Consider the following 27,747-nt stretch of genomic DNA (forward strand, 5'->3'; position numbering starts at 1 on the left):
GTGTTTTGAAACTTGATTTTCTCACAGATTATGGAAAAGGCTCTGTGCTAAATCTGTCAGGTGAGGACCAAGACTTCCCATAATGACCTTTAACCTTTAAGTGAAAGTAGTAAAAGATGACAATTAGCCTAGGTGTGACCCTGTTTGATTTCAGACTATGAGCATGATGCAGATCGTAATAGGAAGCTTATACTTCTAACCCAATGGGAAACTTGTGTCCATTGGAAAGAACCACTACCTTCTCTCTGCTTTCCTTAGAAGCTTGTATATCAGCTACGGATGTTGAATTATATGAAAATGCTAACCCCTCAACCAGCAAACACTTGCTCTTCCAGACTTGTCTTATATTTTTTAATTTATTACAGTTCCTAGCACAGAGCAAGCACTTAGTAAATGTTTAGAGAATAACTGGGTCCAGAAGAACTGTGCCCTTTAATTCTATCCACAGGCAGTCCTAACCCAAGACTTTAAAAAGGCAGCACTGAGACGTGAACCTTGCTCATTCGTCTTACTCCCGCGGGAGAATTCCTTCTGCAATCACTCTTGACAAATTCAAAGTCTGGTCTGTTTGATTTCGTTGGCAATCTATTTCCAGCTTCTGGTTGACAGGTAAGCCCCTAACTTAACTTAACTCTTGCCTGACCCTTTCCCATCACACTAACCATTTTCTGCCTTGAGTTTTCTGAACATAATCCTACAGTCCTGTACATTCCCTTTAGACCTCCCTCAAGGGACAGTTCTCTGACCTTGTATCTGGCCTTAATCATCACCCCACTTATTCCAATCAGCACCCTCAGCCATCTCCCCTATCCAACTCCAGGGCAGCACCCCCCCCCAAAAAAAAATTCAGCAAAGTGTTTAAGGTTGAGAACCTGTATCTTACGACTTGATGGCCTTAAATCTCTTTAGTTCGGGTTCCAGGAATTGTATTCTACCAATGGGGCGGGTATCGGGGGTGGGGGGAGCTAGTTCTGCACTGTTCTTTTTAAAGATTTTATTTACTTATTTGACACAGAGAGAGAGAGAGATCACAAGTAGGCAGAGCAGCAGGCAGAGAGAGAGAGGGAGAAACAGACTCCCTGCTGAGCTGAGAGCCCCATGCTGGGCTCAATCCCAGGATCCAGAGATCATGACCTGAGCCAAAGGCAGAGGCTTAACCCACTGAGCCACCCAGGCATCCCATTAAGGTCTATATAATAGATACTATAAGAATCATAGAACTGTGCATGCATGTGGTTGCAAAAATTCGTCTTGAATGTTTTCTTAGCCCAAAACTCCAAACTGCTTTTACCCTTTCCTACTACCAAAGGGAAATTTAGGATTCTGTTAAGCATCTGAGGGAACCATACTTATTGGAGCCAAAAAGAAGCTGCAGTCCCCAGTAACACCAATATTTCTAGTTACATTTCATACGCAACCCAGATCTATACTTTATTTAGATGTATTTAGAGCTCCTCCAGCTAATTTCTAGAAACATTCAGGGACAAGCCTTTTTAAAATAGACAATCTCAGAAAGATCCTTAAGGTATTCATGAATTATCTAAGGACACAACTTGCCTTAAGAGTTGCCAAGTACTTTCTCCAGCCAAAAATTTTTAGAGGCTGAGTATTTATATAAAAACATTGTAACCACTCTAATAAGAGCTAACATTTATTAAGTGTTTTTACAAATGTGAAGGTGCTGTGCCCATGTGCTTAATATGGAGTCTCTGATTTAATCCTGCTGACAACTCTGTGAGAAAACTCATGCACATTAAAAGTAACTTGTCCAAAGACACGCAGGTGTAAACCATCAGATGGGATTTACTAACACCAGAAATACCCTTCTGGTATTTAGCTGCCAGCATAAAGATTCCACTGGGTTATCTCAACCTTTTGTTGCCAGGACCATGATAAGGATAGAAGTGACTACTGGACTAATCTATTTCTGTCTAGAAGAGAGCCCTCTGACAATATGTCAAAACTCATCCAGGATGTATTCAATAAATGTTTACTGAATGAAAACAGCCAGGTTAGAATTTGTTAGAAATAAGTAACTCCCTCATATATCCATGTAGGAATAAAAAAGAGAGGGGCTGTCTCAAAATCTTCTCCCATTGAGAGCTCACAGGGAAAACTCTGTTAGTGACGCCAAGAGATTAATCTAAGTCCTACATCTAACTGATGTCCATAATGAAGAGTCAGAAAATCCAAGGGGAGGAAACACAGTAAAATTTGAGGAGACCCTCAGAGTGATTCTTCCAAAATTTGTTTCAACACTCCCCTCCTCGTTCTAAAATGTTCAGATCTTGGACAAAGTATCGTTGCAAATCATCTGGGTCACCTGGGTGACTTCCTGAGATAGTGCTATAGGTAATTTAGGAAAGGTCAGTATGAAACACAATAGTGTTTTATGGGGTGAGACGCACCAGCTCCTTCGCCAGAAGACTCCAGGTAAGCACAAGCTGCACGGAATTGGCCTACCAAACCAAACGGAGTTTAGGAAGCCTGCTGCAGTAGACGAAAGCAGCCACCAGATGGCACTCAAGGATTAGGCTAGGGAGACTTCCGGGGCATGCACCTCTCCTTCCCCCACCCCCTCACCCCGCCCCCAGCAACTAGCCCTTCGGCGAGGTCCCAGGCCGGCGTCCGCGCCCACCCGACCTCTCTTGCGGTGACTCCTAGCTGCGAGGTCAAGAGTCGGGCCCGCTTTGAATGGACTGAGGTTCTGGCCTGCAAAAGCCTCGCGGCCGGCCATCACCCTGCTCGCCCTGCGCGGTGGACGCTCCCCCGCGGTGGGGAGGTGCGCAGGAAGGGCGGTCATAGGCTGAGGCGCGGGGCGGGAGCCGGCGAGACAGGCCCCCAGCGAGGCGGGACCTGCACCGCCCCCAGCCCTGGGGGCCGCCCGAGGGTGCGGGGTGCGGGCCGCGAGTGCGAGCGACGCTGCGTCTGCGGAGCCCCGTGCCGGTGTGCCAGCAGCCCCCGGCCCGCTCGAGACCCAGACGCGGCGCGCAGCCTCCAGCTGGGGACGTTTCGACGGCGGGGTGGGTCCGAGCGAGGGGCGTTTCCAGAGTTCGGAGGCACTACTGGACGCCGCTATTTCCTTTTTCTAGTTCTCCGCTAGTATCGGAGACATGAATTACGCACGGTTCCTCACCGCCACGAGCGCAGCGAGAACGCCTTCTGCCATCCGAGTCGCGAGTGAGTCCTGGGCCGGCGCCCCTCCTCCGGGGGTGGGGGGTTCCCGCAGAGCCTCCAGCGGCGGTGCCCTCCCGCGCACCTGAAACAGGGACGAACTTTGTTCTCTTGAGAACTGGGCTGGAGCAGAAGGCGGGGAATCGGGTATCTCTGCTCGAGTGTAGCCGGAGCAGCATTAAAGACACGGGCTGTTGGAGGACGCCTCCTAGGAAGAGAGAGGGTGTGCCCTCTAGAAAGCCTCTTCCTGCAGGGTGAGTGGGTGTTAGGCACAATGCGCAGATGTGGCGGCGTGGAGCGGGCCTGGGAAACCTAAGAGCAGCGAGAAAGCCCTGAAGCCGGATGCGCAGGTGGGCACTAAATGGAAGAGAGGAGGGTTTTCTGTCACTGCTTAACTTTGCTTAACTTGCTCGTTACTCTGCCCTAGTTGGACATCTCCATTCTTTTGTTCCTCCGCCAGTGAGGTAGGTGCAGAAAAAAGTAACTTTATGTGTTTATTTTAGACTAGTATTTTAAAATAGAATTTCTTAAAGTAGAAATTGTTCAGCTTTACAGTTTCATTGATCAGAATGCAATATATTAAGCTACCTCTGTTTATGAAAGTCTTCAATGAAAGTGTTTCCTCTTCTCTTCTGTGTGTATTACAGCTGAGATACGGATAAAGGCACCGAAATCAGTCATCTCCTTGGCTACTGGATCACCAAACCCCAACACATTCCCTTTTAAGACTGCTGTTATCACCATAAAAAATGGAAAGCCCATCCAATTTGATGAAGAGATGATGAAGAGAGCACTTCAGTATTCTCAAAGTGCTGGGTAGTTATCAAAAGATGACATAATTTTGTTGGTTCATTTTCACGAGCAGCATCCTAAGGCCCCCTGATAAAGTAATGTGTCATTTTTAACTGGGTATTCCACAGGTAGGAAGGTTTGGGGCAGCGTTGTCAAAGATTAATTAAGAGCAACAGGTTTATTAAATGCTTCCTCCTCAGTGACTGCTTGACTTTAAATAATGGGGAGACTCAGAGAAGGCTTATCAAAGGAAATACCATTGGAGCTGAGACTGGAAAAAAAAATTGAGAGAGCTAAGGGAAGAGAAGCAGGTTAGGAAAAAGAGGAAAAGGACAATCCAGGAAGCAGCAGTTCTGGGAGAAATTTTGTAATTATTGTGTTCCCTTAATAGTTGCAGACCCTTATGCAAAAATATTGCCCTCTGTTCAGATGTCTTTAATATTTTCTAAGATTTTATTTATTTGAGAGAGAGGGAGAGACGGAGAAAGAAAACAAGTGGGGGGAGGGGCAGAGGGAGAGGGAGAGCCAACTGCCCACTGAGCAGAGCCCAACCAGGGCTAGATCCCAGGACCCCAGGATCAGGACCTGAGCTGAAGGCAGATGCTTAACCAACTGAGCCACCCGGGTGTCCCCAGATGTCTTTAATTTCTTAAAAGCAAGCTGAAACACATGCTTTATGACTTTCCTTAGCTGATCTTCTTCCAATGATATAGGGTAATGTATGGAGTGCCTACAAATTAAATTATACTTTATTAAAGTCTTCTTTGTTCTGTGAAAGAAAAGTATATTGAAATATAATGCATTATTTATATATGAATTATATGTAATATGTACAATAGGCCTTTCTTTCCATGATACAAAGATCTTGAGACTGAACTTCTAGGTAGCCTAGGGAAATTTTCCTAGAACAAAGAATAGATTATGCAGTGAGTACTCCAGTGTACAAGAAAGAGACGAGGCTTTGTAATAAGATAGATGTAGATTCATATCTCAGCTCATTTAATCGGAGCTGATTGACTTTACGTGAATTTCTTAATCTCTAAGTCTGTTGCCTTGTCTTTTAAATAGCGTTATTAATATTGGCAAAAAGCATTTGAGGATTTTTAAATTGAATGAATAAAGTTCCTGGCATAAAGCTACTATTTAATTCTTGACTATAATTATTATGTTTTTTAATACTATAAATTTGAAAGTACGTTTTATGCTTTAGAATCCCAGAGCTGTTGTCCTGGCTAAAACAGTTACAAGTAAAATTACATAATCCTCCCACCATCAATTATCCAACCAGTCAAGGACAGATGGACATATGCATAACAGCTGGCAGCCAAGATGGTCTTTGCAAGGTAAGACGGAAAGGAAAGGGAACCCCACATTAAGAATCAAATATATTCATAAATATAGTCATTTCTCACCTAAACATAAGAGGGTCATGTTTAATGAGTTACTGGTAGTCTATCTTGTCTTTATGTAGAGTTTTAAGGGGAACTTAAAGACATTCACCAATCGGATTTTTCTTAAGTGTAGATCATGTGGTTAATGTCCCAGAACTATGAGTCATTAAAACAAGAGTCCCATTAAGGAAGTACTCAAGTCCTACCAGAAGCTTAATGAGCACTGCTTAATGTCATCTGGCTCAGAGATTCAGGTTACATTTTGATTTATGTAGTTACAAAGTTTCGCTAGGATTTTTTTTAAAAAAATTTTAGAAGGTGTATCCTGATACTCCTGAGAGGAAATGTTATTCCTTTGCCTGCCTGCTTAGTTCAACACCTGTGCTCACCACTGCTTACATCTGGTCTCCTCGGATGTGCTTTTGTAGATCTAGGTCTATGTCTGTCCCTGACTTCTCTCTAGATTAGTTCTCCTGTTATCGCCACACTTCTCCCCAGCCTCCCCAGTTCCCTTTCTCTCCCTTATTCCATCTGCCTCTCTCCTGGGTTCCAGCAAGCCCACAGATGTATAACCACCCCCGGGGAGTTTTCACAAGAGACTGTATCAGTGGTTCTCAGTCTCTTCTGTTTCTTTTTTCTTTTCCTTTTCATGAATAATTAGTCCCAGTTAAAGATTCTCTATATTCAGTCTTCACAGCTAGACTAAAAAGGACTCTTATTTATGTTAAACCAGAGTAGCTTTGTTTTTCTTTTTAGGAAAATGTAAAAGCTGCAATCTAGTTAGCTTTAGTGAATTTTAAATTATTTTTACAGAATAATGTGTTGAAGTAATAAGAATATAATTTTTCCTCCCTCTTTTTGTATTTAATTGGGGAAAAAGGGGGAATTAGCTACTGTTTGAGTGTTTGCTTGACGACAAACATCTGTGATTCTATAGATTAATACAAAAAAAAGTTCTTTTTAATTAAATTATTTTTTAAGAAGTATACTATGAACTTTTCTCTCAGAACGATGCTCAAGATGATTTTTTCATTATCTGTTGCAACATCAGTCATAACACAAAGGAAGATAGCATAGATGGCCAGAAACACCAATAATTCATTTACTTATAGACGTGCTTATTACAGAGGACTTCAAGGGAATCTGGTCTACTCTTCCTTCCACTTTGTTCTCTAAGATAGATGTTACGTTAGGCACCTGTGTCTCTGTCTACCTCTATTAAACAGTGCTACCAGATAATAAACAGTCCTTCTTTCCATTTAGAATATTTGACATTTTCATGTTCCCCAATTGACATGGAAAATATATGTGATTAGATTTTCATTTGATATACTGACAATACACATGCCACCCAAGTAATTTGTTTGGTCCTAGGATGTCCTCTAAAGCCTGAGTCACTTAGAAACGTTTCGGAGGAGGATGCTGTTTGTCATAAAATGCCAAAAGCTCATAAGAAAAAGGTGAAGGGAACTTTATAGACCAAATTGGAAACAAAAGCCAGAATGTCTTTCTCAGTTGACGCCCATACTGTTGTCATGAGATGCAGGTTGTTAAAATGATAGGAAGGAGAGGTTTGAACTGAAGATTGTGACACACCACAAGGAAAGAAAAGATGATGCCATCAATTATGTAAGATTTCATTATAGTGCCCCCCCTTTTGATTTAGGAGAGAAGTATCTATTGTCTAGATCATATTTTCTGCAAAATCTCTTAAGATTTGTGGAGCCTGTCTTATCTAACCTCTAAATATGCTTTCACATTGTTGATCTTACCATCCTTTCTGAAACACTCTTCTCTGCTTCTCCCAATACCTCATTGGCCCAGTTTGCCCTGCCTTTGCAGTGTCCTCCTCCTCTGCACATCCATCATTTATCAGAGTTCCTCAAGGCTCCATCCTCAGAACTCTTCTCCCCTGAACCCATGAACTCTCCCTGGGTGTCTCCATTCACACCCATGTGCTTGATCCTATGCTAGTAACTTCCAAGCTCCTTCCAAATCCATGTGTCCCATCTGTCTACCTGGTGCCATGACAGAATGTTTTAAAGGCATTTCAAACCAAAACACCCTCCTCACCTTGTCCCTCTCTCTGAGAGTTTGTGGTTCTGTTTTTCAGTAAACAGCACACTCCCTCCATCTGTCTAGCTCTGTGGCCAGAAGTCTAGGAGTCATTCTTCGTGCCTCCTCTTCGTCACTCCCCTATAATCCGTAATTGTGTTCTGTTGGTTTGGATTTCCTAAGTATTTCTCAGTTCTCCTCTCCAGTTCCATCATCACTGTCTGTCAGGCTGTATACCCATATCTCTCCCCAAAATTGCAGCAGAAGGGTCCCAGATAATCCTCAGGCTTCCCTAGACTTTACACATACATTCCCACTCACCTTTCATTCTCTCATAATGAAGCCAGAATGAGCTTCCCAACATGAATATCTGATAATCTGATTCCCCCTTCCCAGCCTCTACCTGATATTCTTACTCGCCTCAGGCAGCTTAAACGTCTACCTGGTGTTTCTCTGCTACTTCTGTCTGATCTCACTCTACCCTCCTCTTTACATTTCCTCTTCAAGCCACTGAATTCTATCAGTTTCTCAAAATGTACCTATTGTGATCCTCTATACCAACTCATCACTTCTCAAGGAAGCCTTCCCGGATCCCCCGAAGTCCCCAAATGCCCAACCCCTCCTACAATGAGCCCTTAAAACCTCTGCATCTATACTTAACAGCACTTGTCATTGTTTTTAAATATACACTTAATTGAGTAATTATTTGGTTAGTGTCTAGCTTTCCCATTGGACGAGTAGCTCCATGAGGATAAGAAACATATTGCTAAGCTCATCATTTTGTCTCCATACCATACACAGGCTTGACTTACAGTAAATATTCAATGCATTTTCAAAGAAGGAATAAAAGAAATATATGAATTTTACGAGCCAAACCAGTTATCTTACCCTAGAACAGAGTTTGAGAAACTGTGGCTTGAGAGCCAAATCCAACCCTCACCTGACTTTATAAATAGAGATTTATGGGAACTCAGCCACACCTATTGGTTTGTATATTGTCTTTGGCAGCCTTCTCACTCTAGAGGCAGAGATAAATAGTTGCAATGGAGATACTATGGCCCACAGAATATGTACCACCTGGTACTTCACTGAAAATTTGCCAATTCCTACTGTAGAATCCTAGAATCCTCAAACTGAATAGGGGATCTAAGAATGGAAACAATACTATCCAAACTAACCTATGCTTCTTTTGTTAGGTGTTTGAAATGATCATTAATCCTGGAGATAATGTCCTCCTAAATGAACCTGTTTATTCAGGAACACTTCAAGCTGTGAGTACACATTTTTATAAAATGCAGCTCTCTTTTAATAAATAAAACATTACACCTTTAAAATTCTCTGTCTATGGAAAAATAAAATGGTGTCTTCCATCTGTAAATAGAAGAATCTTAAATGATGTTTGCAAAATATGTTAAATATACCCTTTGCTTTATACATTTCTTTTTATAAAATCTAAAAGTGTAGGTGCTGAAATTAAGCTGTGCGAAATCACATCCAGCTTTCTTAATATTTCATGTGACATGCAACTTCATTTACAAAAAACTTAACTTTTTCTTTACTTTTGTTACCATACGTCTAAGTATAGTCATGTTATATGTCAATTTAATATAATTGTAAGCCAATATGGTGTAACTAGGACTTTCCACTCCAGTGTTAAATTAATGGGACTATAATGTCCAGAAGGAGGAAGCTGGTCATCCAGCTTTGCTATGCCCTAGTGAACACAACACTGACAAGTAGGATCTTCTGGGGCACAGTACTTTAGGGTAGCCATGGACTGATTTGTGCAGGTCCTTAGGTTCATAGGCCTGGAACCAAAGGGTGGGAACTACAGGGAAGCTATTTCAACTCAATAGAAGAACTTCCTAGCCATGAGCCTTTACCTGACTCCTGACTCCCTAAGGAAGGAAAGCACTACCCATCACTTCAGGTGCCCAGAGTTACTCTCAGTTGTCATCTAACACCTAGCTTAAAGTAGGGGGGTAGGGCGCCTGGGTAGCTCAGTGGGTTAAGCCTCTGCCTTTGGCTCAGGTCATGATCCCAGGGTCCTGGGATCGAGTTCCGCATCGGGCTCTCTGCTCAGCAGGGAGCCTGCTTCCCTCTCTCTCTGCCTGCCTCCCTGTCTACTTGTGATGTCTCTCTGTCAAATAAATAAATAAAATCTTTAAAAAAAAATAGGGCAGTGAATGAGGTGATCCTTTATGTTCTGCTGATTCTAACTTCACAGATTCTCTTTTTTTTGTTAAGTTTAATATTATCTTTTTTTAAATTTTTAATTTATTTATTTTTATCTTATTATTATTTTTTTAATTTATTTTTTATTTATTTTCAGCATAACAGTATTCATTATTTTTGCACCACACCCAGTGCTCCATGCAATCCATGCCCTCTATAATACCCACCACCTGGTACCCCAACCTCCCACCCCCCGCCCTTTCAAAACCCTCAGATTGTTTTTCAGAGTCCATAGTCTCTCATGGTTCACCTCCTCTTCCAATTTCCCCCAACTCCCTTCTCCTAACTCCCCTTGTCCTCCGTGCTATTTGTTATGCTCCACAAATAAGTGAAACCATATGATAATTGACTCTCTCTGCTTGACTTATTTCACTCAGCATAATCTCTTCCAGTCCCGTCCATGTTGCTACAAAAGTTAGGTATTCATCCTTTCTGATGGAGGCATAATACTCCATAGTGTATATGGACCACATCTTCCTTATCCATTCGTCCATTGAAGGACATCTTGGTTCTTTCCACAGTTTGGCAACCGTGGCTATTGCTGCTATAAACATTGGGGTAGAGATGGCCCTTCTTTTCACTACCTCTGTATCTTTGAGGTAAATATCCAGTAGTACAATTGCAGGGTCATAGGGAAGCTCTATTTTTAATTTCTTGAGGAATCTCTACACTGTTCTCCAAAGAGGCTGCACCAACTTGTGTTCCCACCAACAGTGTAAGAGGGTTCTCCTTTCTCCACATCCCCTCCAACACAAGTTATTTCCTATCTTGCTAATTTTGGCCATTCTAACTGGTGTAAGGTGATACCTCAATGTGGTTTTAATTTGAATCTCCCTGATGGCTACTGATGATGAACATTTTTTCATGTGTCTGATAGCCATTTGTATGTCTTCATTGGAGAAGTGTTGTTCATATCTTCTGCCCATTTTTTGATATGATTGTCTGTTTAGTGTGTGTTGAGTTTGAGGAGTTCTTTATAGATCCTGGAGATCAACCTTTTGTCTGTACTGTCATTTGCAAATATCTTCTCCCATTCCGTGGATTGCCTCTTTGTTTTGTTGACTGTTTCCTTTGCTGTGCAGAAGCTTTTGATTTTGATGAAGTCCCAAAAGTTTATTTTTGCTTTTGTTTCCTTTGCCTTTGGAGACATATCTTGAAAGAAGTTGCTGTAGCTGATATCGAAGAGATTACTGCCTATGTTCTCTTCTAGGATTCTGATGGATTCCTGTCTCAAGTTGAGGTCTTTTATCCATTTTGAGTTTATCTTTGTGTACGGTGTAAGAGAATGGTCGAGTTTCATTCTTCTATATATAGCTGTCCAGTTTTCCCAGCACCATTTATTGAAGAGACTGTCTTTTTTCCACTGTGTATTTTTTCCTGTTTTGTCAAAGATTGTTTACCCATAGAGTTGAGGGTCCATATCTGGGCTCTCTACTCTGTTCCACTGTTCTACTTCACCCCCAAACTACTAGAACTCATACAGCAATTCAGCAACATGGCAAGATACAAAGTCAATGTACAGAAATCACTGGCTTTCTTATACACTAACAATGAAAATACAGAAAGGAAAATTAGAGAATCGATTCCATTTACTATAGCACCAAGAACCATAAGATACCTGGGAATAAACCTAACCAAAGAGGTAAAGGATCTGTATTCAAGGAACTACAGAACACTCATGAAAGAAATTGAAGAAGACACAAAAAGATGGAAGACCATTCCATGCTCTTGGATCGGAAGAATAAACATTGTTAAAATGTCTGTACTGCCTAGAGCAATCTATACTTTTAATGCCATTCCGATCAAAATTCCACCGGCATTCTTCAAAGAGCTGGAGCAAATAATCCTAAAATTTGTATGGAATCAGAAGAGACCCCGAATCGCTAAGGAAATGTTGAAAAACAAAAATAAAATGGGGGGCATCATGCTGCCTGATTTCAAGCTTTACTACAAAGCTGTGATCACCAAGACAGCATGGTACTGGCATAAGTTTAATATTATCTTAAACAATTAATATAGAAAGCTATTAGCTAGTCTTAATGAAAGGCAGATTTTCTCAAAACTCCTAAGTAGAGATGAAATTGATACTATAAAAATGCTTTTCCAAGTGAACAATCCAAAAAGGAAATTAAGAAAGCAATTCCATTTATAATAACAGCCAAAAGAATAAAATATCTGAGATTAAATCTAAGAAAGGAGGTAAAAGAGTTGTACATTAAAAACTATAAAACACTGATCAAAGAAATTGAAGAAGACCCAAAAAAATTGGAATACTTAATATTGTTTAGATATCAATACTACCAAAGCAAACTATAGATTCAAAACAATCCCTATCAAATTCCAGTAGACTTTTTTGCAGAAATAGAAAAGCCTGTTGTCAAATTCATATGGGACTGGAAGGAATCCAAATAGCCAAAACAATCTTGAAAAAGAACAACAAAGTTGGAGGACTCCCACTTCCTAATTTCAAAGCCAGCTTCAAAGCTATACTAATCAAAACAGTGTGGTAATGGTACAAGGATAGACATATAGACCAGGGCAATAGAATTGAGAGTCCAGAAATAAACCCACACATCCATGGTCATTTTATTTCGACAAGGGTACCAGAACTATTCAATACAGAAAAAGTAATCTCCTCAACATAAGGTTCTGGGACAACTGGATTTTCACATGCAAAAGAAAGAAATTAGGCCCTTGGACCATATAAAAGTTTAACTCAAAATGGATCAAAGACCTGAATATAAGAGCTAAAACTATAAAAGCTTAGAGGAAAACATAAAGGCAAATCTTCCTGACCTTGGATATGGCACTAATTCTGAGATATGGCACCAAAAACACAGGCAAAAAGAACAAAAAATAGATATATTGGACTTCATCAAAAATTAAAAACTTGTGTGCCCTGAAGGACATTATGAAGAAAGTGAAAAGACATCCTACAGAATGGGAGAGAATACTTGCAAGTCATATATCTGGTAAGGATTTAATATCCAGAATATATAAAGACCTTCTACAACTCAATAACAATAACAACAATAAAAGAACCTTTTAAATATGGACAAAAGTCTTGAATAGACATGTCTCCAGAGAAGATATTCAGGTTGCCAGTGAGCACAGAAAAGATGCTCAACATCATCATTAGTCATTAGAGAAATGCAAATCAAAAACACAGTGAGATACTGCCTTAAATCTACTAGTATAGCTACTTCTTTTATGTAACATAACAAGTGTTACTGAATCTGGTGTTGCTGGTGGAAATGTAAAGTGGTACATCCACAGTAGAAAAACAGTTTGTCAGTTCCTCAAAATATTAAACTTAGAATTACCATCTGACTCACTAGTTCAACTCCCAAGTATATACCCAAAAAGAATTGAGAACTGGAGCTCAAACAGATAATTCTACACAAATGTCCATTGCTGCATTATTCATAATAGCCAAAAGGTAGGAGCAACTCAAATGTACATCAACAGGTGAGTGAATAAACAAACTGTGGCATATACATATGATGGAATATTATTCGGCCATGAAAAGGAACAAAGTCTTAACACACACTTCAACATGGATGAACTTTGAAAACATTACACCAACTGAAAGCAGCCAGACACAATACAACAAATACTGTATTACTCCATGTATTTGTTTCTTATATCTAAAATAGGCAGAGTCACAGAGACAGTAAGTTAGAGGTTACTGGGGCCCAGAGACAGGGGGAAATGGGGAGTTACTGCTTAACGGGTTTCTGTTTGGTGAAGAGAAGTTTCGGAAGTCAGTAGTGCACTGATGCACATATTGTGAATGTGATTAATGCCATGAACTGTACACTTAAAAATGTCAAAATTTGAAGGGCGCCTGGGTGGCTCAGTTGATAAAGCGTCTGCCTTTGGTCATGATCCTGGGATCCTGGGATCAAGCCCTGTGTGGGGCTTCCTGCTCAGCACTCAGCAGGGAGTCTGCTTCTCCCGCCCTCTCTCCCCCCAACCCATGCTCTCTCTTGCTCTCTCTCAAGTAAAGTCTTTTAAGAAGAAAGCAAAATTTATGTCATATCTGTTTGCCACAATAAAAAACTAAAGTAAAATAATTGCTTCTTCTTAATGATTGGATACTAATTTCAATCTGATACTAACTACTTTACTAAACTCTTTATGTAATGCCTGTGAATCTGAAACCAGTGTCTGTGTGATCTGCATCACGCATGCACGCACAGACGTTTCCAAATACCCAGACAGAAACTGTGTGCCAGGCTATGAGGAGATTTGCTAGTAAGGAACATGTGTTTATTTCATGGCCCAATATTACTTTCTTTAATCATGGTAGATGTGTTTCCTCAGCCTAAGAACTTTTACCTTTGTCATAAAGTTGTATGGATTATTCCCACTTAGTACATATTTCCACATTTGACTGCTAAAAGAGTGTCTGCTTACCTCTGAAAATTTTTCTTCTGAGAACCTCACTCAAATTATTGTTATTTCTAAAGTTCCATTTTTTTTTTCTTTATGTTCATCCAAGAATAAGATTCCACAAGATTTTTATAAAATTATGTCTGTAAGCAAGGCCACTCTTTGTGATTTCAGGCTTAGCCTTTGGCAAATACAAAATACTTCCATACATCTTGGGAAGCTGCTGCCCTGTTCCCCTCTGTGCCCATCACCACCCTGGCTTCCCTGGCCCCACTCCTAAGACCACCCAGAACTTCCCATGATATGGAATTAATGCAGGGGCCCTCAGGACTCTTTTCCAGTCAGGTACTGTTTCTGATGTTCCTGTGCACACCTGTTAAATATTTTGAAGATCACCTCTGCTTGTAACTATTTTAGGTTTTAACATAAAAGATGCTTTCTATGTTTAACATTGTCCAAAAAAAAAATTGTTAATACACATCTCTTTTGGAACCAGTTCTGATCATAATTCTAATAATAATTCAGTCAGAGGCTAGGTTATACACTGTAACAAACCACCCCAGTCTCCATGGCTTATGGCTAGAAAGTTTATTTCTCCCACATTCTACATATCGACCAAAAGGCAGCTGCTGCTCTCTTCCACGTCATCTCCATACCAAGCCCCAGACTGATAGAAGCAACCTCTGTCTGGAGCATTGCCAGTCTTCGAGCAAAGGGAAAAGGGAACAGAGAACCAAAACCTGGATTTTAAAACTTCTGCTTGGATGAAACACACATCCCTTCGGCTTACAATTTACTGGCCAAAGCGAGACATATGGCCAATCCTGACATATGAGCAAGGAAGTATGGGAACTGACGGGGGATATTTTTGAACAATAATGGAATCTACCCCAGGACAACAATGAAATGAGACTATACCACCTCAAGCCTTTGAGTGTACAGATGAGTGCAGGTTTATATATTAAAGGGTATAAATGGTAACATGCTTGGTTAGTAGAAAAACCAGTGACACATTCTGAAATCATGTCTGAATCTTGGTCTTTTCTTTTTATTTGTGCTCAACAGCTGAAGCCACTGGGCTGCAATATCATTAATGTTGCCAGTGATGAATATGGGATGATTCCGGACTCCCTCAAAGAAGTCCTTTCCAAATGGAAACCAGAGGATTCAAAGAACCCTAAAAAAAACACCCCCAAATGTCTTTACACTGTCCCAAATGGCAACAACCCTACTGGAAACTCATTAACAAGTAACCGCAAGAAGGAAATCTATGAGGTATTTTAAAAGAATACATTCTGTGGGTATGTCCTTGTTTATTTTTGACCTTTGAGAAGAGTACTGTGCAAGTTCTATTTTTTATTTTTTATTATTACAAGGAAGATAATTTTTAATATAAAAAGAAGTCATCTATGCCCGAGGGTCCTAATAAATTGGAACACAAGAAATTACTCCATCCTTGGTTAACTGTGAGATTTTTTTTTCCCTTAATTGATATTTTCATAAAAAAGAAATGGCATTTTTGACCTACTGTTAAATTTTATGAGTTTATGTAATCAAAGCCCAAGTTTGATTTTCATTATTTTATTTTTATGTTTTCATCCTCTCTCTTCTCTTTCCTAATCCTTAGCATTTTAGGTTACAAAGAAATTCTTTAAAAATAAGAGGCATGTTCTTTTGTCAAATCTCTTTTAGGTATGTGACTATGATGTCTAACTTTTCATAGCAAACATTTTTTTTTAAATATCAAACACATACCTAACAGTACAAAAATCTTTGAAAAATAAGAGAAATGTGCCTTTAGTAAATTCTCTTTTATGTACCTTACTGTGCTCCCTAGACTTTTGCTACTAATAGCTTTTTAATAGAAGTACCAAAGACATATTAAACTATATAGAATGTGCAGTAGAATCATAAAGGAAGATTTCAAATAGCTTCTTCCACTCATTTTTGTGTGTCTGTGTGTGTCAAAGTGTTGTCTTATCTTTCACATACTCCAGAGTTCTGTCCTGTGTTCTCCTCTTATTTACATACTATCCCCAGATAGTCTCATCCGTTTCTGTGGCTATAAATTCCATTCTAAATAATAGGAATGCCTTTCCCCTGAATTCCAGGCTTCTGTATCCAACTTCTCCATCCAGCTTCTGTTTCCAATATCCACCATGAATGTCTAATAGACATTTCCAACCTACCATGAACAAATAGAACTCTCGATTTAGTCCAGCCGCACCCAATCTCCAATCCCAACCCCTCACATTCCCCATCTCTGTAAATAGTGCCTCTATGAACAGTGACCCTTTACTCCTCTCTTTCTCTTCTCTTCCCCCCACCACCCCCTACATCTAATCCATCTTGTGGACTCCATTACCGAATGGATCCAAATCCATCTGTTTCTCTCTTTTTGCCCTTACGACCATGGTCTTCCCAACCACCACCTCCCTTCACTGGGCCATGAGGATAGTTTCCTCATTGGACCCCGTCTGCACTCCTTTCTCCCTCTCCAGCCACTCATTCTTCACAAGCAGCCAGTCACATCCTTCCCCACCTCCCCTCAAATATAAAGGTAAAGCCAGTGTTGTGGTCCTGTTTACAATCCTCTAGTGGATTCCCTTTGCAGTTAAAATAAAACCAAATTCCTTCATCTGCTCCACAAAGCTATTTGACCTGGTAGTCTAATCTCAGACCCTGTCATCTCTTCTTTTATCGCCCTTCTTGCTTCAGGCCACTTTGTCCTTCTGAGCTCTTGTGTTACCTTGTCAGGAAGGGCTTCCCAATGATTCAGACTGAAACAGCTACCCAATCTCTCTCTCTCTCTCTCTCTCTCTCTCTCTCTCACACACACACACACACACACACACATATCCCCCTGTTTATCACCCTTCCCAGCCCCTAAAACCTCCTGTGTAGTATTTCTTCTCTTCATTGTCCATTGGCTTACGTATATTGTCTTTCCCAGAACCCTGAATTTAAGTTCCGTGAGAAGACCCTTCAGTGAGTGCCTCGTTCATCTCTTTATCTTCATTGTCTAGGACAAAAGGCACTCAGTAGCTTCTTGAATGAATGGATGAGTGAGTGAATGAATGAATGAATACAAAGAATTATGATTCCAAGTGATTTTCAGATTAGATGGTCCTTAAGAATTAAATATACTACTTCAACCTTTTTTAGCTTGCAAGAAAATATGATTTCCTCATCATAGAAGATGATCCTTACTATTTTCTCCAGTTCAGCAAGGTAAGTGATGATGTGAATTTATTTCACAATTAGAAGGTAAACATGTAAGTTATTACACTGACTTGAGTTTAGCCTGGTTTTGAAGTAGGAGCTAATCTATCTTTACATTGAAATTAAGTAAAATTATTAATAATTTGCTATCACTCCAATCTTTAGTCTTTCAGTTTTATTATGGAATTAATACTTGTCATGTCTGGTATTACTGCTCTTTCCAGAAACAACTTATCTTTAAAATAGTAGTGCTCTATACCATGCATTTGGTCAAACAGAGTGAGTCAGGGCTGATGGTTTTCTCAAACTCCAGATCCTAGTGCATGGTTTTTTAAACATCATACCAGGGATGTGAAGTAGGTTCCATTTTGGGAACTATAGTCTCTTGGCAGTGGCTGACTGGAATGATGTCTGACAAGGATCTAAAAGAGAAAGATGGCCATGCTCAATTAGCAGTGTCCATTCTGCGTCACCGGCAGAATGCCATGTATTCAGCATCTCTGTCACCGAAGGCCTGGATCTTACCGACAGAATAATGGATTTTTAGGTTCTTTTTCACTATATATGCCACTTTTCATGATCTCGGTCTCCTAATAGACAGCAGTAGTGGCCCAGACTCCCACTGATATCTTCAAAATCAGACATTGTCTTCATTTGCTCTCAGGGAGAACATCTGCTTGGATTCAGTGCTCCCTTTAAATCTACTGAAAAAGAACAAAAACCCTTGATTTTTCTTTATAGTTTGCCAACTATCACATCTACCTACCTACTCCCTACCCTCCACATGACCTGGAACTCCTTTGCTGTGTGCATCTATTTTTGAAGTAAATACTCAAGTCCATATTGCAGATTGACTATGTTTCTCATCTTGTTTTATCTTCCTAGCTGTTCTAAGGATCATCATTCTCTCTTGAAGCAACCCTGAATGCTGCTGGCCCTCTTCATTTTGATCTATTCCAAATGAGTTTTTCTTGAATCCTCCTCTAAATTTGTCAATCCTGGATCTCAACCTTTGAGCCTAGGAGGGCCTATTTTAGGTTTCCCTAAATTTCTCATAATAACATCTTAAGCAAATGAGTAAACTCTTCTTTGTTTTTGGCAGAAAAGCGGCAAAACTAAGCAGGTACTCACTAAAAAACATGCATCTCGGTTTCTTATTCCATTTTAAAGGTTGAGACTAAGGTAACAGAAAAGATGGTTGTGTTACTGCTATTGGAATCTACACCCTCTCCGTTCCCTACACAAAATAATTACACAGTCACTTAACAGAGTTCTCAAACAAACAATATGTATTTTTTCCATTTTAAGCCCCGGGCACCAACATTTCTTTCCATGGACATTGATGGGCGTGTCATCAGAACGGACTCTTTTTCAAAAGTCCTCTCCTCTGGGTAAGGCTTTGTGTCTTAATTTATGGCCAGATCTAAAAAAGACAGACTATACCTGAGTGTCTTTTAGTCCAAATATTTCTCATTTAAGATGCTAGTATTCCTACTTACTTTAAAATATCAGTTTGATTATTAATTTTAATATATGCCTTTTCTTTCTTTATCCATCTGCAGTGATCAAAGGTATTTGGGTGTTAATCTAAAGTTGTAGTGGGTCTGGTCAGGTTTTGAGTTCCATATATAAAAGAACACATTTCAAAATACTTGGTCAGACTTGTATTCCATTTTAAATGTACACTTAAATTTGGATTTTAAATAACAAGTAGCTAGTTTTATTAGAATGTTTTAATTGTCTAGGCCCATTTGTCCCCAGGTCACAACTATCTTCCTAATGAAATCAGTAAAGTGACATGTATTAATTGATAACACAGAATTTGTCTTGTGCCTTTTCTCTTTTTGTGTAGGTTGAGAATAGGGTTTATAACTGGTCCAAAACCCTTGATAGAGAGAGTTGTTTTTCACACACAAGTCTCAACCATGCACCCCAGCACTTTTACACAGGTAAGGACAATGTCAGAAATAGGAGGGTTTGGGTTTCTTTTTTTTTTTTTTTAAGCAATCAGAATAGAAAATAGATGTTAGCATGTAAGACTGAGTGAAGGTGGCAGGAAGAGAAATCACTGATACAGAATCTTGTGTTTCGATATGGACTGTATTAGAAGATAAAATACCACAGATGTTTACTCTAAAAGGCAGATGAGATGGGGCACCTGGGTGGTTCAGTGGGTCCTGGGATGGAGCCCTGCATCAGGCTCTCTGCTCAGTGGGGTACCTGTTTCCCCCCCGACCCTCTGCCTGCCTCTCTGCCTACCTGTCATCTCTGTCTGTCAAATAAATAAATAAACTCTTAAAAAAAAAAAGAAAGGCAGATGAGAATTGAATTAACCTACCGTTACTTTGTAGCATAAAGATGTCCCCATGTCTTATCAATTTAGGGGTTTTTTTCCCATATTTTTTGTGCCTGTTATCAACAAAACTTCACTATCCATCTATAGTATTTAGAACTTCCATTTTATATAGAAAAATCACTGAAAATGTTACACAACACGTATCTACTATGTATTTTTTAACAAATTTAGAGAAGTGATATAGTATAGCAACTAATAGTATGGATCTGGAGCTAGACAGTCTAACTTGAATCCAGGTTCTGTCTCTCACTAACTGTGTGACCTTGGGAAAGTTCATTTAACCCTTGTGCCTTGGTTTCCTCATCAGTAAAATAGAAATAATAGCCTAATAAGGTTATTACAAAAATTAAATTAAAATGTATTAATATATTACAGTAGTTTCTGCCCATAGCAAGTATTACATAAATATTTATTATTTTATTGTCACTTTTATTAACATTTATTATAAATCACTGTGTAAATCTTGGTTCAGTTTGTTATATTTTCTTGTGGTTCACAGGTAATCAAGAGTGATTTGCTTTTTATATTTGGCAAAAAAATAAAAATAAAAAAAAATTTAGAGGCCAAACCATAACATTTGTTATTGTCTTATCTCTTTTAGCTTCTGATCTCACAGCTTCTACACCAGTGGGGAGAAGAGGGTTTCCTGGTTCATGTAGAGAGGTATTGCATGTTAGCTTCCATATTTTACATAGATATTGGCTTCCCTGTATTAATTTTCATTAGGATTATTCCAAAATGAAGGAAAAAATGCAGTGGTAAAAATTTTGCCACCAAACAGTCAAATAAACATGCTCTATTCATTTTTCAAGCGTCCAGCGTTTTAATTAAGATAGAAAACAAGATTCTTATAGACTGAACTCCAGAGCCTTCTGGTGTCTTCAGTCAGTGAACTAAACACATGCTTTTCATTGTTTCCTTTTTCTAGGGTTGCTGATTTCTATATGAACCAGAAGGATGCAATAGTGGCAGCTGCAAACAAATGGTTAAGTGGTGAGTGGAATATCCATCCTGCCCTGTGATAGACACCAGCACTTTGACGAGTGGGGGGTGAACACTGCATAGTCATTGTTAATAATCTTGGGAGAAGAGAAACAAGAGTGCAGGAGTATTCTTGTCAAGTACTGTCACCCTATAAGCAATCTCAGAAGTAATAGTCTGCAAACCCTGTCACTGTTCTGCCTATCTCTACTTTACCTGTCTGCTGCAAAGAATTTGTGGCTTAAAGGGGGGAAAAAAGAACTTTTAGTCTAAAAATTAGCTAGCCATAACTTAAAGCTAAATGATAGCTATACTCAAAGGTTTTAGGGTTACTTCAAATTTTCCCCCAAACAGCAGAGGAATTGTCAAACAATTTTCTAGACCTTTGTTTTAATAGTATAACCTAAGGCAGTTCTCTCATTATAAATTATTTGCATTCAAATCGTTAGTGTCATTTATCTAATAGTATTTATTGCTAATTTGATTGCAGGATGATTTAGATTTAATTTTCTATTAATGAATTATGTGTTGGGTGTTTTTTTAAGATTTTATTTATTTATTTGACAGAAAGAGATCACAAGTAGGCCGAGCAACAAGCAGAGAGAGAGGAGGAAGCAGGCCTCCTGCTGAGCAGAGAGCCAATGTGGGGGTTCCATCCCAGGACCCTGAGATCATGACCTGGGCTGAAGGCAGAGGCTTAACCCACTGAGTCACCCAGGCACCCCGACATGGTTTTAATTATATCATTAAAAAAGCTTTTGGTGTGAATAATAGTAAACAAAAAATCGGTTCCTTATTTCTGTCATATCTTGTTCCCTATAAATTCCTGGTAAATAGAGAATTACCTTTTTAATAAGAGTACTATTCTACCACTTTGTACAGTGGCATTAAAGATCAGGTTCTAGGGGCATCTGGGTGGCTCAGGCAGTTAAGCATCTGCCTTCGGCTCAGGTCATGATTCCAGGGTCCTCGGATAGAACCCCTGTGTCAGGCTCTCTGCTCAGTGGGGAACCTGCTTCTCCCTTTGCCTCTGCCTAATGCTGCTCCTGCTGTGCTCCCTGTCTCTCTGTGTCAAATACATAAATAAAAAAATTTTTTAAAAAAAAAGAACAGGTTCTAATCAAAAGCAAGTTTTAAAATAATTGTCCTTCCTTCTTGGTTTCTTTATCCTAATACCCAGTGAAACATAAAGCCTACAAATACTTCTGGTATGATTGCATTTTAAGTACTTCTTTTCATAATCAACTATATTCTGATAAAAACTCTAATCCATCAGACTTCAGAACTGTTGTATAAACGACAGAATTTATTGAAGCACTGGAAGAATCTGGAAGGAATCGAAGAATCTTCTCCTATAATTGAAAGAGCTATAGTTGGCTTCAGTATGGTTCTAACTAAGGGAAGTAGACACAGGCCTTAGAGTCCTTGCACTACCCTAAGACTGACTAAAATTGGAAATATATACAAGTCTCCCTCTCTCCCTTCATCCCAGTCTCTTTCTCTCTCTTTTTTTTTTTTAAGATTGTGTGTATTTATTTGATGGAGAAAGAGACAGCTAGAGAGGGAACATAAGCCAGGGTAGTGGGAGAGGGAGAAGCAGATTCCCCAATGAGCAGGGAGCCAGGTATGGGACTGATTCCTGGACCTGGGCTGAAAGCAGACACTTAACTGACTGAGCCACCCAGTCACCCCTAGTCTCTTATTTTTTAAATAAACTCAGAACTTCAATTCATTAAATTCTATGTTTTAAAAATGATATCCCCATAGGAACTTTTTTTGGACATACTAGTTGACAGTTAACTGCAATTATGCATTAATTGATATATTTGATATCATCTAAAGTGGTTTTAGCATATATTTATTCTCTTTTTTGATTTGTAGGTTTGGCAGAATGGAATGTTCCTACTGCTGGAATGTTTTTATGGATTAAAATTAAGGGCATTTCTGATGTAAAACAACTGATTGAAGAAAAAGCCATTAAGAAAGAGGTAAGGGAGGGGGATTATACTTCTTTAAAGTGATTTTTCACTTAAAATAAAAATGAAGAGAGATATTTATCATTGCCTTCTATCCCAACCCATAATATTTTAATATCAGATGTTATCTCATATTTATGTATCTTATATTTCTAATATTATTATCTCATTGTTAAAATAAAAATAGATTTTTTTTAAAGATTTTATTTATTTATTTGACAGACAGAGATCACAAGTAGGCAGAGAGGCAGGCAGAGAGAGGGGGGAAGCAGGCTCCCCGCTGAGCAGAGAGCCCGACGCGGGACTCGATCCCAGGACCCTGAAATCATGACCTGAGCCGAAGGCAGCGGCTTAACCCACTGAGCCACCCAGGCGCCCCTAGATTTTTGAGTTATATAATTCTTCTTCTGGTCTACATTAATGGAAATACGGTCATTCATCTCAGCTACTAGTTAGTTTAATGGCTAAGAGCAGAGGGTTTTTTCCTCTGATTTAAGTAAGTAAAGCATGCTAGCAAACTTGGAAAATTCATGACAGTATAATGAAAAATGTTTAAGTAGCCCATTATTTCACCACCCCAATTTATTGGCCATTGTGGTATATTTTCTTGAAGAGCTTGTCTATATGTAGTATTTTGGCTGTGCAGTTATTTTCCATGGTTAAAATTACACAGAAAAGTTTGTATCCTATTATTTTCACCTAAAATTGGGCTGTAAGGATTTCTTCTAGGCTTTTCATTCTCTCCTTTTGTACTTAAATCTACTTAGTTATTCAGAGGCATTAACTAGTGTGGAAAATCTAAATATTTTTCCTTGTAGCTGTCCAATTTACCTAACAGAGTATCCTTTCTCCATGAAATAATGCTTCTGTCATGTTTGCCAGTCTTTTGTAAACTAAGATATGTTTCCCTTTTGTTTTGAAGTAGTAAGTACAAGCGAGCAGGTTGTGTTGGCACTGGCACAGGACTGTCCTAGTGCATAAGAGATGAGGTAGTGTGGATGCTAGAAAATTGATGTCTAGAGGTCAGACCTGGGACAAGCCTGGGAGCTGACTACCTGGACTTCAAGTCATACATCCTCTCTAACCATCTTACTTGAGGGCAAGTCTCCTGCTTTACCCATTGTTCTAATCCTACTAATTCTACACAGTAGGTACTCTGTAAATACTGACTTATTTCAAAGAAATACATTTTAGCATCATAAATCAGTTTTCTTTGCTTTTCTTTGACCCATCATCAGGATCATTTGGTAAGTGGCTATTTGTATGTATCTCTGAGGTAGGTGCTAAGGACTCAGACTTTCTCATCATTTTTTCTGTGTTCTCCATCTGTCCCATATATCCTGCTGCATTTACCTCTACTTTTTCTAAATAATCTTCAACCTTAGAGCTACAACCTTAGCCCAATTCTGGTCATCTTACAAGGAGATTTTCACTATTCCCCCCTTCTCTTACAGCTCCTTGCTTGTAATATACACCCCAGTGTTTTCCACTATATTGAGAGGAATGATGATTTTTTTTTTTTAAGATTTTATCCATTTGACGGAGAGAGAGAAATCACAAGTAGGCAGAGAGGCAGGCAGAGAGAGAGAGAGGAGGAAGCAGGCTCCCTGCAGAGCAGAAAGCCCCACGCGGGGCTCGATCCCAGGACCCTGGGATCATGACCTGAGCCGAAGGCAGAGGCTCTAAACCACTGAGCCACCCAGGCGCCCCAAAATGATGATTTTCATTTGATTATTAATCAAGACAGAAACCTATCATCTGCCTTGAAATCTCTTCCCCAGAATGCCCCAAAGCATTTCACTCCTGAGTCACCTTACTCTAGTAGACAGTGTGCAGATGGACACTACATAACAACAGTAAATGCTCTCGGAGCACGTGATTGTACTACTTAATAATCTCAAAGACCTACCACACCTGAACTTTATTTCTGACTCACATAAAACTTTCAAAGATGTGATCTTCAGCCACCTCTGTTCCAACCAACAATTCAGAGGCTCTGGTTCTTTCCTTCTCACTGCTCTTCAGTCTTCAATGCATGGGCTCCACAGTGACTGTAAAATGGAAAGAGTGTGATGGATCACACGGGGGACGATTTCGCTGGGCAAGGCCTAGAAGTGGCATGCATCACTTCACGTCCATGGGATAGGATTCGATCATGTGGCCACACATAACAAGAAAGAATCTGAGCAACAGAATATATTCGTGCACCAGGAAACAGAGGGAATGGAGTTCGCATTTGGTGAGCCACGTGCCACAGTGCTCACGTCAAGAATACCGGTTGTTCCCACTACTGTCTTGACATACATCACATTTTTAATTCATTCACTCTACGTATTGAAATTTTTACCTCCTTTCAGTTCTTCAACTGAAGAACCAATTTTCTTCCCATCTCAAGGCCATTACACTCTCCTCTCCCTAAAATACTCTTTACCCACTTTTTGTTCTGCCAACACCTACTTACCATCCAAGTCCCTGCTTGAAAGCCACTTCCAAATTTGATAACTTAAAAATGGCCTCTCATTGTTTGAATTTATGTTACTTTCCTAGTTGGTTTACCATTTATTCATGTTTATTACCATTTCTGTTTCTTTTATAAGCTGTTTTTTGCCCATCAAAGCTAGAATTTTAGTGTTTTTCTTCTCAGTTTCTGTATATTCTTTAGATGGGGAAGAGGGAGCATTTGCTGTATTACTGTAAACATTTTTCCCGATTCTGTGCTTTTGTTTAGTTTTGTTTCATTAGGACATGCAGACTTTTTTACATAAAAAGATTTTTTGCATGATTTTTTAAATTGTTTTTAAATGTAAAAAGTCTTTCCCCTCTCTGAGATTGGATCTACCTATATATTCTTTGAGTAATTCACTTATTTTCCATTAATTCTCTTAGATATTAATGCTTCCTGGAAATATTTTTTACGTCGATAGCTCAGCTCCTAGCCCTTACTTTAGAGCGTCCTTCTCTTCAGCTTCTCCCGAAGAGATGGATGTGGTGAGTACAATATTCTCTTCAGAGTAACACTAGATATCAATTCTGTTTTTTGGTGCATATGTTCCTTTTGTGAGTTACAACATTGTTTAATGTCCTCTTGGGTTTCTGAAAAACAGGTATCATTTGAAAATTAATGAATTGTTATTAAAAGACACACTTTAATGGCAGCAAATAGACAAAGGCATGAGACTAAGTTGGAGTTAAATTTCATCATCTTCATGAACTGTTTTCAGACTTGCTAAACCATGCTGGAAAATTCCTAACAAGTTATGAAGAAAACTTCTTTTCTCCCTACATGGAATTAGTCTTAGCTAAATTCAGCACACATTCATGAAAGCCATTAGTCCCTTTCTGTGAAGAAAAATTTATCAGCAAGAGTCAAATACAATAATATTCTTAAATTAATTACAAGTCTGGGTTTAGCCAAAATAACAAGAAGCAAAGAAATGAGTTCTTAAGGACTGCTTGTTTGGGGGTCTAAATAGAAGAGGCATAAATTGAACAGTGCCATTAACCTTGAGAAGAGTCTACTTGCCCTTTCAGATGGATTGGTTCTTCGTGTTCTCTATTTATTTGTTTTCTCATATCATTAAATATGCTTTTCATAAGTTACCTCTGCTTTTATATATGAATAAAGTTAGACAATTGAAATGGTACAGAATGCATATGCAGGTGAGATTATATGAAAAAATAATTTGTGCTGTGGGAAAAATGGAAAACAATGATCTCGAGGGCTATAAAAACAAACAAAAGTCCTTGGAATCTGATATGCTTTTCTCTATATATATTAGTGGACATTGATGGCATCCTACCCAGATAAAGCTGATGTTAAATCTGACTTTTAATTGCCTTATCTCAACCAAAGATGAATATTCTTCATTTGAATTTTTTAAATTATCACAGAATTTTCCTAAGTAGCATCCTAATTTTGCTAATTCTTATCTCTTTTCTATTTCAGGCCTTCCAGAGGTTAGCCCAACTTATTAAAGAATCTTTATGAAGAAATCAAACCCTATGAAGAAATCAAAATGTTTCATGGATTTTTCAGATAAATTATTGTTTGCTTTTAGCAGGAAGAAATTACTGGCTTCACACTTACAGACTGGATTTCAAGAAGCATGTCATATCTGCAGTAATTTAACTAGACAACTTTTAAAGTGCCCTTAAATTCATCAGATTGACAAAATATTTTTATAATCCACTTATACCTTTTGATAAATTTTCGTTCTGCAAAAGTGATTCTAATCCTCGATTTTACTCTAAAGAATTCTAGTTGTTTTATGGTTCCTCATAAATTATCCTTGAAACTAACATTTTACAATAAATTATTTTGAAAATGTAAGAAAATAAATTCAAAATGGTATAGAATGTGGACTTTCTCTATTTTTAAGAAAGTTTAATGAAAGCTAATTACAAAAATTGTTAAAATTTGATCATTTTAAGTAATTTTCAGTTAAGAGTACCATAGACATTATGTTGTGCCATAGAAATCCCTTTAAAATAAAATTCTGAAACTAAGCACAGCTAATGGCATCAGACTTATTAATTCTAAATAAGAAAGAGAGATCAGAGACTTTAAAATCTTTGCTACACTGTATTTTCATAATACTACACAATTCACAAAAATGCATTCTTTTCTGCAATGTTATTGAAATGAAAAAAAACTTTTTTAGGCTATACTTTTTAATGATTTTCTTTCTCACCTTTTCAGATCTTTATTTTTCCCATCTAATTGTTAAAGCAATACATGCTCATTAAAAATTTTTTGAACAGTAGAGCATAAGTGATAAGTAAATGCCGCTTGTTATCTCACCCCCAGTGATACCTGCTGTCAGCATTTAGCCTCCATCCTTGTAGATGTTTTTCTATGTATATGCATGTTACAAATAAAAGAACAGGATCTCATTACAGCAGAGTATTATAAATACCCTATATTTGCTTTCTATTGCTGTGTAACAAACTACAGCAGTGTTCCAAGATCCAGTAATTGTAAAGTCATAAGTTTCTTTAAGGAATTAGGAAGTCATTGTCATTTAGGACTTCCTTTGTGTATACAGGCATACCCCAGAGATGTTGTGGGTTTGTTTCCAGACCACTGCAAAAGAAGTAGATATCACTATAAAGCAAGTCAAGTTAAATTTTTCATTTCTCAGATGCATGTACAAGTTAGGTTTACACTATA

At 38.8% G+C, this 27,747-nt stretch overlaps 1 protein-coding gene across 4 annotated transcripts; it reads left to right on the top strand.

Annotated features, from left to right (window-relative positions):
- The first annotated feature begins 462 nt into the window (after positions 1–462).
- AADAT (aminoadipate aminotransferase) lies at positions 463–27,088 on the top strand. Of its 4 annotated transcripts, none has more exons than XM_044225108.1 (15): positions 463–609; positions 3,093–3,180; positions 3,291–3,428; positions 3,822–3,990; positions 5,177–5,309; positions 8,609–8,683; positions 15,108–15,317; positions 17,208–17,273; positions 18,573–18,655; positions 19,117–19,213; positions 20,222–20,283; positions 20,549–20,613; positions 22,483–22,589; positions 25,464–25,565; positions 26,524–27,088. In XM_044225108.1, exons 2-15 carry the CDS (start codon positions 3,114–3,116, stop codon positions 26,563–26,565), a joined length of 1,416 nt encoding a protein of 471 aa, XP_044081043.1. In that variant the 5' UTR covers positions 463–609; positions 3,093–3,113; the 3' UTR covers positions 26,566–27,088. The 4 variants fall into 4 exon arrangements, with proteins under 4 accessions (XP_044081043.1, XP_044081046.1, XP_044081045.1 ...); XM_044225109.1 differs by lacking the exon at positions 463–609 and adding an exon at positions 2,650–2,782; XM_044225111.1 differs by lacking the exon at positions 15,108–15,317.
- Positions 27,089–27,747: the final 659 nt, after the last annotated feature.

Source organism: Neovison vison, chromosome 11 (genome assembly GCF_020171115.1).
Source record: "Neovison vison isolate M4711 chromosome 11, ASM_NN_V1, whole genome shotgun sequence".
NCBI lineage: Eukaryota > Metazoa > Chordata > Mammalia > Carnivora > Mustelidae > Neogale > Neogale vison.

Coding starts and splice junctions, on each gene's coding strand:
- AADAT (XM_044225108.1), top strand. CDS start 3,114: ATGAATTACGCACGGTTCCTCACCGCCACGAGCGCAGCGAGAACGCCT. Junction 20,284..20,548: donor TTCCTGGTTCATGTAGAGAG/GTATTGCATGTT, acceptor TCCTTTTTCTAG/GGTTGCTGATTTCTATATGA. Junction 22,590..25,463: donor AAAAAGCCATTAAGAAAGAG/GTAAGGGAGGGG, acceptor TAATTCTCTTAG/ATATTAATGCTTCCTGGAAA.